This window comes from Calonectris borealis, chromosome 8 (genome assembly GCF_964195595.1).
Source record: "Calonectris borealis chromosome 8, bCalBor7.hap1.2, whole genome shotgun sequence".
In the NCBI taxonomy this organism is placed as follows: domain Eukaryota; kingdom Metazoa; phylum Chordata; class Aves; order Procellariiformes; family Procellariidae; genus Calonectris; species Calonectris borealis.
The window spans coordinates 33,842,717-33,854,763 of record NC_134319.1 but is presented as its reverse complement, the minus strand read 5'-3'; the positions used below and the strand labels follow the sequence as shown (position 1 = coordinate 33,854,763).

At 48.6% G+C, this 12,047-nt stretch overlaps 1 protein-coding gene across 1 annotated transcript in view; it reads right to left on the bottom strand.

Moving 5' to 3' along the window:
- Positions 1-3,476: 3,476 nt before the first annotated feature.
- The window catches only part of LAMC1 (laminin subunit gamma 1), a 69,840-nt gene continuing 61,269 nt past the window's right edge, over positions 3,477-12,047 (bottom strand). Inside the window, exons 19-28 of the mRNA XM_075156938.1 lie at positions 11,191-11,396; positions 10,686-10,765; positions 10,109-10,246; positions 9,771-9,915; positions 9,030-9,179; positions 8,502-8,616; positions 7,932-8,131; positions 7,538-7,696; positions 6,927-7,026; positions 3,477-6,465 (exon numbers count right to left, since the gene is read on the bottom strand). Coding sequence (XP_075013039.1) covers positions 6,209-6,465; positions 6,927-7,026; positions 7,538-7,696; positions 7,932-8,131; positions 8,502-8,616; positions 9,030-9,179; positions 9,771-9,915; positions 10,109-10,246; positions 10,686-10,765; positions 11,191-11,396 — 1,550 coding nt within the window. The 3' untranslated portion in view covers positions 3,477-6,208. The remainder of the gene's footprint in view (positions 6,466-6,926; positions 7,027-7,537; positions 7,697-7,931; positions 8,132-8,501; positions 8,617-9,029; positions 9,180-9,770; positions 9,916-10,108; positions 10,247-10,685; positions 10,766-11,190; positions 11,397-12,047) is intronic.

The following is a 12,047-nucleotide window of genomic DNA, read 5'->3' as shown; positions in this document are numbered from 1 at the left end:
CGCATATTTACTTAGGTTACTCTTACCTTGTCATCCTCCAAGATCACCTCTGAAAACCACATGAATGCGCGCATGAGGCTACCCAAAAATATATTTCCTGGGGCTTTGTTTTTCTAAACGTACCAAATCTGGAACAGACAGATGCCCACCACCTTCACTGATGCCCACCACCCTCCACAGAGCAAGCGTTGCCCATTGCAACCCATCGCGACGGCAGCACCGTTGGGAAAAGGTCTCATGTAAACATGGTTAACAGAAATGCGACCTTTTAGAGCGAGCAGAAGCGTAAGCGATGAAGAACAGCAGCGCTCATCAGCCATTGCAACAAATCAGCATTTCTTCACTGGAGAACCTGGGTCTTTTAATCTGCAACATAAGCAGGGTCCTCCTGAAGATGTCCTACGCTCATTCTCCATAACGGGGCTAAGCAAGCTGCTACGGCAGGGAGACCACCGCAGCGGCTGGCAAGTTTATCAGTGCTTGAGGATGTGGCCATGGCAGAATTAACCACTTCAAAGATAGTCTGGATCCACATAATAATCTGAATTTTGCTGATGGTTGCTGGTGGCAAGTGATGGATGTGAGAAAGCCCCAAAGCAATAGTTTTATTGATGTAACCAAGGGAGAAAACCCATTTTGCTGTCTCATGACAGATAAACGACACCGGGATGTTGTACGTGTCCTTGCAGCCCAGCTCGTCCCTGGCAGCCCCAAGCCTCCCTCCGCAAGGGACCTTCGGAGCTGCAACGTCCTCCTGCAACTCCTGGGCTTCTTCTGCGGAAGAGAAGGAGAACCCTCGCTTCTCCTTCAGGGTTTGTTGAGAAGCGGCTTATCTTGAGCTATTTTCTGTCTGCTTGCCCGCTGTCCTTCCCGCCGTGCGCACGCACCCGCTCAGCGCCAGCCTCTTTGAGCCTGAGGAGTTTCACCTCCAGTCCGGCAGCAGAACTTTATCCTGCCATCCAGGACTTCCTCGGCATGGAAAAAATCAGGGATCCTACCGCGCCAGTATCGCCAAACGCGGGGTGTAGCGATAAAGCCCGGACTTCGGTCTCCCCTCCGCCAGATGCACACCGAGCCGCCTTCCCCGTGCCGGCGCGGAGATGGTTCCCAGATAGAGAATCTGTCTATAACCTAGGATTTAAAGCACGGCGATGTTACCTCTTGATCCTTTAAATAGATAAAATAAATAAATAAACGTCTCCTCGCTCAGGAACACAGGGGCTTCCTTCAGGAGACGCGGCCTTCTGGCACGTTTTGGTTTTACGGCTGGTTTTGGTGGGTCTAGTGAGACATCTGGGGCAGCCCCGGGGACGGGCAGAAGGACACCGGGGGTGACGGGGGAGCGCTGCCCTGCCCGGGCCCCGGCGGCGGCGGTGAGCAAGCAGGGCAGGGCCGGGCAGCCGCGGCACAGCAAGGAAGTGCCGTCGTGTCTGGCCTTGCCTCGCCTGCGCCCTGCCCGTCCCAGTGAGACAGACAGACAGACAGACGGGGATGAGGGAAGAAGGCAGTGCCGTCCCACCGCGTTCCCCTCGCTGCCGCAGCAGCGGCTGCTGGGCTTCGCCGGGGACCTCGGTGGGATTTCTTTTTTTACACTGATGTTTCTCAGGAGCGCGCTAAAGATACGGTCCAGCAGCTAACCAGAAAGACCAACGAACCGGAACGTGGTCCAGGATGTCACGGCTGTAGATGGGGAGCACAGGACACCGCCGGCTCGGCACGACAGCTGTATGTCCTCTTCTCCTTCCTCAGACCCACGAGGACACGCTAGAGCTGCCTCCTCCAGGCAGTTGCTCCCAGCACTTATTAACTCCTGACGACACCTCGTCCTCCCCAGAAGTGACAGAGAACCTGGCTCAGCAGCCCAAGGTCAGGTCCTCTGAACTTCAGCCTCCCCAGAGCAGCCCATGAAGGCCCCAACCTCCAGGAAGCCCCCAGCCCCCCTCCTCCAGCAGCTCTCTCCCACTGCTGGGAGAAGCACCCCAACGATTTTTACCCGGTTGCCAAGCCCCCGGGTGATAACCAGCGCCGCTCTGGCCAAGTCCTTCCCATTGCCGCCTGCTCGCCCGCTGCCAGCCTCTCGCTTCTCCAGAGAGCAGAGGAGAGATGATGGAGCTTGACCTCGGACAGTGAGAAAAGCCACTGGAAATCAGAGGAGAAAAAAAAAAAAGCCACCAGAGCATGGCTCGGTCACTCCTCAGGAGGTCCCTCCTCTTCTACCTGGAGGTCAAGCTGAGACCTTGCTGTGCCGAAACGCCCTCCTCAGATGTCCTCTACCTGGACTTCAAAACACCAATAAAACACTTTTTCGGTGAACTGGAAGCAGCGCTTCTCGTGCTCCCTTGGGTCTGTGGCGGAGAGTAGCACATACTGTCCTCAAAAAGCTCCTAGAGATTTCGGCTGTTCCAGACCGGTGTGATAGTAGCATTTCAGAGACTCAGCATGAATCTACAGAAGCCAGGAGCTTCACCTTAATTTGGGATTTCACCCAGGCTTTACGGGACAAGCACTGATGCTGTGTGACCTGAAGATAAAATAAAGAGCACAGACTCGCTTCCTAAGCTGAGTATTTTAGCCCCAAAATGGTCACAGGCTCCACGTCAAGCTACAGCCCATGCAAGGTCAGCACCGTCCCACCGCCCGATTCTTTGCTCCCCAACTGCTACCTACAGTCCAGCTGAAACTTCAGATTTTACCAGCCAGGATTTGCTCGACAGCAATGCTGGCCAAAAAAAAAAGGGTATTTTAGAAAACAAACGCATTAGTGGCAATTATAGCTGAAGAACAAAAAGCTGAAGCTAGACAAACTAGAAAAAAAAAAAAAAATGAAGAGAACTTACCAATTGAGACGGGATTACTCTGATGCAAGTTAATGAGACATGTACGTTTTCCTCTGCCGAGAAAAGTAACAGAAATCCAGTCTGCAGCTGTAAGATGGGTGCGATTGCAGAACTGCCCAGTCTGTTATCACAGCAATCTGTCCTGACATTAAAAACTTGCTTGATTCAGGAATAAAATTTATCCCGGGCTCTGGCAGACAGGACCCACGGAACAAGAGAGTACTCAGATTTATGGCAGTTCCCGGTAGAGAAATTTCAGCTTCTTTATTTAGGGTTTTTTTTTTTCTTCCCAGGAGCCCCATCCTTTTCCGTGTGTTCAGCTGCAAGCAGAAAGGATTTTACCCTTACACTGTGAAGAAACCCCCCAGGGCTTTCCAGGAGGACAGTGCAGCTCCAATAGCATCAGCACCAACAACATCAACTTATTTTTTAAGGTCTGGAAAACCAGCAGCGTAAAATTCATTGTAGCCACGGCAAAGGAGCATTGGACACAGGGAGAAACCATAATCGCTATGGCCATCCGCAGCCCACCACGTGGATTTCCAAATTACTTTTCCCTTTCCCCACTCCAGCTCATCCCATTAATTAAGCAAGAGGCGAATCTTACAACTGAGAAATACTCAAAAGAATGCCAAGGTATGAGGGGGTTACAAATATTCAGACTTTATTATAAATAAGAAATACTGTTTTATACATAAAAACTGCAAGTGTTGCATTTTGTTCACCGCCCCAGACAGCAAGACCACAGATTAAGGCAAAAAGCTGGAGTGAAGGCACGTACTGAGGGGGCCACAGTCAGGAATAAGGTGATGAAGGGACTGTCACGCGTTGCCCGTGACATCCAGCACTCCACCAGCAGCTGTCGCATCATCACATTACGTAAAGAAATAACTCGACTTATACAATGAATAATGGCTGTAATGCAGTAGTGATTAAGAGATCGCTTATAAAGATTTTTTTTTTTATTTAAAAATAAAATTCTGTTAAAAACAGCTTAAGGAAAAAAAAAAAAAAAAGAGAAGAAAGCAGGAAACCTTAGGCCTGAGGTCAGCCAGGGCATGCGCGCATCTTCGCATCTGCTCTTCTCACAGCCTTGGCAGAGAGGTGACGCGGTTACAGCCATCTGACCAGAGCAGCCGGCCAGGACACCGACCTCGCCGCCCCACGCGCGTGGGCGAGCACAGGTAAGCTCTCCTCCAGGTATTAGGTATGTTTGCAGGCAGAGGGAAATCCCAAGCTGGAAAATCGTAAGAATCTCTAAGAGAAGGGGTACAAGAGCGATGTGGGGTTTGCTGGGAACAAACAGCGCCGTTCCCGAGGGTGGAACAAGCCTCCCGCCTCGCACAGTGGTATCAAGATGTCCCCAAATCCAGCTCTCCCACCACCTCAACGCTGGGCCCGGTCTCCCGACAGCGCTACAGCTCCTCACAGCCCGGCTGCAAAGCCACAGCCCCTGCTCTCCTCCTGGCACAACGTCCCCGGGGACAAGGGACACAAAAGGGGGTGCTGTGAACGCCAGGCATCAGGGCTGGCTTTGGAGGGAGGGCTAGAAAGCATCCACCCAACGGGCAACGTGGTTATTGCTGATGCCCGTATGGGTGCTGAGGATACGGGAGAGGGAAGAAAGGGGAGCCCCAGCTAGGAGAAATACCGCGCTCTAAGGGAATAATACGGAGAGAAGCGATAAACGGTGCACGCGCCCCGATGGCTATAAGGGAAAGCACATAGAGGAGGCCAGGCTGTGCCACTCTGGAAATATGGCTGAGTATATTTACACACACATACGCACACACGAGAGACTTCCTCACACTATAATCATGATAAAAAAAACGGAAAAAAAAAAATCACATTCACACAAAAAATATAAATTTGAAATAATTAATAGCACCAGTGTGTGTCAGATAATAATTTCTTCCCCGCTACGCAAACGTACGAAGTTGCATAGTGTTTAAGGATAGATATATACTGGATCTCAAGGAGGGGGCGGGGGGGACGCCAGGCTGGAGGCAAGGAGGAAGCCGCAGAGGATGCTCTCATCTCAGCGGAGGGCCGGAGGAGGAGCGAGGGGCTCCCCACCGCTCCCACCCAGCACCAGTAAGCAGCTGGGAGGCACTACCTGGGGAGGGAGCCTGCCGGGGAGGTGGCGGCAGCGGTGTGAAATGCAGAATGGCCACCCGAGCCCGGCCTGAAGTCCCTGTGCTGCGGTGGCTTTACAGTGACCGGGAGATGGGTAGGCAAAAAGAAAGGAGGGCATCGGTAAACTCCAGCTCTTTCTGCCAGGTTAAAAACAGGTAAAAGGTGAGAGCGCAGCCAGGAGATATAAAAATGCCACTGTCCTCCTCCAGGAAGAAGATGGGGAGAAAGACCTTTCCATTTCCACTTGCATGCCCCTCTCCTTCCCCACCCAAAGACGTTCAGCATGAAGGCCAGTGCAGCTGTCGGAGCTCTCTGGATGGCGGCTCTCCTCTTCAGCAAGACTTTTCCTGCATGAACAAACTAATCTGTCAATCAGACATTTGTAGCCTAAAAAAAAATAAAAAAGATCCTCTGGCAATTGGATAGCAACACCTACAGATGGGAACGTAGCTCACGGCTTCCACGCTCCTCAGCCTGGACTACCCGGCAGGTAGCTGCCTACAGACCAGACCCAGAACTTCTCCGCAGACCAGGAGTGGGGCTGGCAAGACCTACCACTCCACCAGTATCCCATCTTCCCAAAGAGCTCCTCTCAGAGGCTGCGTTTTTCTCAGTGATGCATCATCACAGAAAGCATTTCAGAAAGAGGCTGCGGCTATTTTGTCAAAGGCTACCAACGCTGTCGATTGGCCACTAGTTAACGATAAAAAAATAAATTCACAGGGTTAGAAGCTGGGAAAAGGGATCTGAATGAGTGCAGCTATACTGGCCATTACAGTAATACTTTGGTAGCCATCCCCTTCCTTCATAGGGACAGAGAGCTCCGGGACCAAGGATTTTACAAGGGGAGAAGAGAGGAGAGAAAGTAGGGTTAGTTTTGCCTTGCTGTATACAGCTCACATGGTTATTTCTGAACCACAGTATAAAGAGTCCAAAGCATCTTTCACCCTTGCACTAATCAAAGGGAAACTGTGTCTGAGAAAGGGGCAAAGGTGGAGTGCTCAGGAAGACAATTTCTATAAAAAAACCCCTTTGATGCCCAAAGACGGATATTTAATTTGCTTCTCTTAAAAAAAAAAAAAAACTTTCAACTTATCCTGATTTGAAAAGAAAACAGTGGCTGCGAGCAGCGAAGAGTTGGGGATTTGAAGAAGGTAATGTGTGTTAAGGCACTCCATAGCCAAACCACCGCTCCACCGCTCATTGGGGGAATACCCCCCACCCCCAGCACATCCTTAGGGTTTCTCAATGGACGGGGTGTTAAAACAGCCAGACGGCAAGGTCTTCTTGATGTCTTCCAGGTTGCTAATGTCCTTCAGGATCTCTTCAATGTCCCTGTTGTAGGCCTGTATCGCATCATCTTGCTTCCTGGCTTCTCTCTCAAGGAAAGACACTTTCTGGTCCAGGTCGCTATCTTTCATCTGGTCTTTGGCACTGTTCAGGGTGCCCTCAATCTCATTCAGTTTGTTCAAGTCCACTGTCTCCAGTTGCCCTGAAAAGCCAGAAGCAAACAGTGAAGTCCATTAAAAAAAAAACCTTTGAAAACAGTGAAGTCCATTAAAAAAAAAACCAAACCTTTGACGCACTGGTTTTGAGTGCTTAGATAGCTGAGCCCATACCCGGACAGAGATCTCCATCTCTGGATTAGAAACAGCGTTTAAAACAGGACCAGCCAAACGCGTTACACCTTCACTCCCTCAACAACGGTCCTCAGCTCACAGAAAAGCAGTACCCAGCATTGCACAACAAGCTTTGAGGCCACCCCAGGGGGAAAAAAACAAACAAAACCCTTGCTGAAAACACTCAAACCCCATTTCCAGAAGTGAACGGACCCATTTGATTCACGGCACAGCACCGGCAAGGAAGCCAGCACACCACGCCAGCTGCCAGTACTGCAACATCAGGCAGCAGGAGAACACTGAAAGATGTAAGGCACAGTAAGGACAGTCCTACCTAATTGATCCAGCAAGTCATTAATGACGGCAAGCAAGCTGTTCACAGAGTTCTTCGCTTTTCTTGCGTTGTCTTCTGCCTCCTGGGCAGCCTGTGAGGCCTGCAGGGTATAAAAAATGAGAGCACAAGAAGGCGGTAGGGATTACGAAACCATTGCCTCTCCTTTTCACAGGTCCGCCCACAGGCACTTAGTCACACACACCCCTGTGCTGAGATCTTTATCACAGTGCTGGCGAAGACTGACAAACTTCAAATAATCAGTTTTCTGATTATTTCAGTATGGGGATCCCTAATAACCGAGAAGGACTTTGCAGGAAAAGTCAGAACAGACTCAATAGGGCTACAGTCAGGTTTCAGTTAAAATAAAAGGAAAGCGTTGCAATAAGAAAACTGGCTCTCCAATTCCAACAGGGAATCTATGCTAATGCCACCAGAGGAGCTCCTTTGCTCGTCTCATGTTTTCAATCCCACTTAGAACTTGGAAGAGACTGAATACTGGCTGGATCCAGTGCCGTCTTTGCAAGAGGACAGCGGGAGAAAACCCTGCATCGCCAGCACAGCAGGGAGAAGGCACCTTCTTGCCACTGCTGCCACCTGCCAGCATTACTTACCATGCCTGCCATCATCATATCCTGCTCAGCATCATCCTGCTTCCGCTTCAGCTCTTTTTCTGCATCCTGTAGTTGCTTCATCATGTCATCCACTTCTCTGGCCAGCCCCGTCACATCAGCAAAAGTCTTATCAGCTTCGGCTTTGGTAGCAGCGGCACTCTACAGCCAACAAGGGGAACAGGATGGAAAAAGGTGGTGAAGGTGCAGAACTTCCTTCAATCCTTTTTGTCAAAACGCACCGATTTCTTATCATGCCATATTTTGCATTCCCTAGTGGGGAACACAGCAGAAAGCACACGGGGCTCACCAGGAAATACTGGAACAAAGGAGATTATACAGTCATACACACGTGCCAATATCACGGGGGGTGGCTCCAGAACAGCAAAGGACTCACCTTCTGAACAGAACCAGCGATTTTCTCAGCAAAATCTGCTTTAGTCTTGGCTTCGCGGGCATCAGCAGCAGCATTGCCAAGCGCCAGCTCCGCCTGACGCGTCTTATTGTTGGCTTCAGCAATGGTCTGGGTAATGGCAGGAATCTTTTTCAGCGCCTCCTCGGCTGCTGTCTTGTTATCATTCACCCGCTTATCAAAATCTAAGAAAGGGCAAAACAGATTCTTATCACTTGCTCCAGAAGAGCCTTAGGATGCTTCTTTGACCAAGCTACCCAGGCTTTGCCACCTTGACATTAGAGGCATGAAGAGCAAACTGGGGTGTGGGGGCATATATGCTTGCAGCTCTCCCTATTACACGTCTTCTGACGCTAAACAAGGAACTTAAACAAAAAGGAGATTTCTAGTCACTGCAAACATTTCTATTTTTTTTCTTTGAAGAAAAATAGCCAGAAGAACACACCCGACACTCAGGTACTGGCAATGGCATGGCCCGTTTAACCAAGATACCCTACTGCCGAGTGACTTGTCACACGGGAATTGAAGGATTCACTGCAAGTGCTTTCTCTTTACCTTTCAGGTTGTTGAGAATGGTATTAGCCTCCTGTAGCGTGCCACTGCCCTTTCGAGCAGCTTCTTCAGCCAGGGCTTTCGCTGCATCTGCTCGAGCCAAGAGCTGGTCTGCAGTCTAAGGAGACATGACATGTATCAACATATTCTTACCTTTTGAAGGATAACCATCTAGGTGTTTCAAAAAGCACCGCTCAGCCTGAAACACCAACGCCATACAGAACAGCGTTCATCCCCGAGTGGCAGTGCTTCCTCTGAAACCAGGTGAATTTAGGTACTTTTGGAATACTGTTCTGAATACAAAGATGACACCACACCTGGCAAACATCCCCTATTCTCCCACACAGCCTCTATGCCATTGCTTTTACCAGCTTTTTGCATCTCCTTTCTGGGACCATTCTTCAGTATTCTTGTAAGTAACAAGCAGCACTAAGATAAGACTGAATAAAACCAAATCTTTCATATCTGGCTAGTTACTTTTTTTTCTTTGTTTTTTCCAGGGAACAAAAGCCTGCACAAAACAGAACTGACCTGCTGCTCCGTCTTCCCTTTCTCCAAGAGGTTCTTTACTTCTAGCTCCTTTCCTTTCATGTCTTCTCTCAAGTCCTCATAATCTTTCAGCTTCCTGGCAATTAGCTGATCTAACTCCTCCGCTTCCTTCTTGATCTTATTTGCTTCATTCTGCAGGTGAAAATCAGAAACAAATGCAGATTCCTGAACGTTAAAGAATTTCTGAACAGGTGACAAAACACATGTAGTTTCTAACCATCTAACAGGTAGAAGCTATGATGGGTTCCCATCTCTTACAACTAGAGTTGTAACTTTGCTTTCCAAGCTCTGAATACCACGAGGGCCAGTGCAACGAAGGACAGAGGCTGCAAACAGTTTCATGTGCAAGAAAATCTGCTGCACTACAGTGAGCACAAGAGAGGGAGCAGTTCTGCAGACTTCAGAGGGAACCGAAATTTTTGCACTTCTCTGTTCAAGCTAAGATGTTTGGCAAACAACATCTCACTCAGTTTTTTTGTCCTTCAGAGATTGGGGGAGGTGTGGGTTTACATATATAGTTTCCCGCATGCAAGTCTCCTGCAAAAAAGCGGAAATGCAACAGTCTAGATTATGCCTAGATGGACAAAAATTCCACAGACTGTTCTTATGCAGAGAAACACTAGCAGAGCACATGCAAGGTACGTCAGCAACCTAGCACACTGCTATAATGCCTGTCCTCATTGATCTTTAGAAAACGCTGCGCATGACACTTCCCGCACGTACCTCTAGCCCCGTGGAATCCACAGTAGGCAGACTGGTGAGATTAGCGTAGATCTGCAGGGCTTTGTTTCCAGCTTCCTCTGCCTCCGCAAGCACCTTGTTGGCCTGTTTCTCTAGGTCTCGAGAAATGTTCCTTGCTTGATTATACCTAAAAAAACCCAAGGATCCAATTACATTACAATTTTTTTTGTAGAACTGAACTCCCTAAGCGAGCAGAGAGGCTAAGAAACTGAAAGACAACTCCTATAAAACCCAAAGCATACAACGCTACAGAAGGCATCTTAGTTTTAAGCACTGCTCTAAAGCCAGGAAATAAAAACAATTTTCTGTTACTGACTCACTTCTGGTTGAGCTCATCAATGTCATTTGCAGTTTGGTTTTCTCCAGCCAGGGTCTTCAGCAGCAGCTGATACGCTTCTGTGGAAGTATCATTTGCTGCCTTGGCTATGCGAACAATCTCATCAGCTTCTTTTTTGTGTCTGGACAAGATTACAGAAGAAAAATAATGCCATTAGAATTCTCAGCCAGTGGTTTCTATCCCTAATTCCAGATTTTATTCTCTCTTCCAGATTTTACTCTCTTTTACTTTTCCTTCCAGATTTTACTCTCTTTTGCTTTTCCTTCCTTCACCAGATTTGCATATGGAAGATGCTGTTTGAGACCATCTCTGCAACCGAGGCATCACTCCAGCAGTGCCCACGAGATCAGCTGAAAGGTACCACTAAAGTTGCACGTGTCCCTCATTCACATGTCTAGTGTTTGCCCTCAGTGATACGCAGGCATGCACCCACAGTGCCAGTCTCTTACTCAGCAAAGGGTGTGCGTTTCTTATCAAGCAAAATAAATTTTGCTTCCTCCTTGTAGGGAAGAGCAGGGCCTTGATGCAGGCTGCGAGGAGCATGTCTTGCCACTGCCTACCTTTCAGCCAGCTTACGGGCCTCTTCTGCTAATAGAGTCATGTTGTTAGGGTCCCCGCTTGACTCCGGAGGTGTAATGGACTGGAAAAAAAGAAAAAAAAAAATCCTAAAGCTCTTCTTCCATCTTTTATTCATCTTTGCTTTAAATATTTATTGTCATGATCTAAATGCTTAGAGATGTGTCTAACCTACTTCTGACTTCTCTGTATTTTTTTCCTAAGCCCATGCAGTTTCCGCCACTGGTTATCCCTTAAAAACAAAGGTGCTGATATTTATTTAGGGGTTCTTACATTGGTTTCTTTGAGCAGGGGCTAAGATACAAACTATGACAGACACTGGTGATCTTCCTTTATTTATTTCCCATGATCTCGGGTAGGGGAGAAGATATTTCCATAGCAAATTTGCTATATGAGAGAGAGAGAACAAGCAGAGAAACAGACCAGAGGGCACAGAAAGGAAAGGCCCTCTCCTCTCCCAACCATGTGGGATCTTGGCAGCACGCTCACCACGTTGTCAGCTGCCATCTTTGCCTTCTCAAGCATATCAGAAGCTAAGCTGATCAGGTCCTCGGTGTCCTCCACCCGCGCCCGGGCTTGATCCGCCAGGTTCTCTATCTCCCGCACCGTGCCCTGGATGTTCCTCAGCCTGTTGAGCTGACTCGCTAGTGTGCCGTTGATGTCCTTGAGACGATCCATGAGGCCCTGATCTACGTCTGAAACACACGATATGAAAGAGAAGAAACAAAATTACAGCAGGAAGAGAAGCTGGAGCAGCAGCTTACCACTGCAGGCAACATGTTGGTAGGTTAATCCCCGATTGAAAGGGGACCAGCAAAGCCATTTCATAAGTCAGTCAGCTTGAGATCAAAGTCATCATCAGAATGTGCACCAAATATGAGAAATGAAAAGTCATTAGCTACTAATAAGACAATCCTGCTGGGAGTTGGAACTGACTCTGAGGGATGATTTTGTGTTCAGAATCATGTTTCACCTCTATCATTGACTTAAAAAAGACAACAGAGCTGCTCCTCAAGAGGTATGAAACATCTGCTTTGTGAATTCTCTTTAGCTTAGCTCCTAGAAGGTAAGCAGAGATGGAGGAATAGTGGGGCTGTACGTTATTGCCTGCTTTGGGCAATGGCGGCTACGCCCGAGCCAGACACAGTCTCCATTCGGAGCAGCTAGATGATATGTGGAATAGCAAACCCACCCCAAACTTCCCCCAAATAAAGAGATGACAAAAGCTGGCAGGATAGAGCCTTGGTTCTCCAACCTGTAGGACCTATGAGCCACCCAAACTTCCCCAAATTTTTGGACCACCAAACAGGTAACTCCCCACAACAGCATCTTAATAACGGAGACAT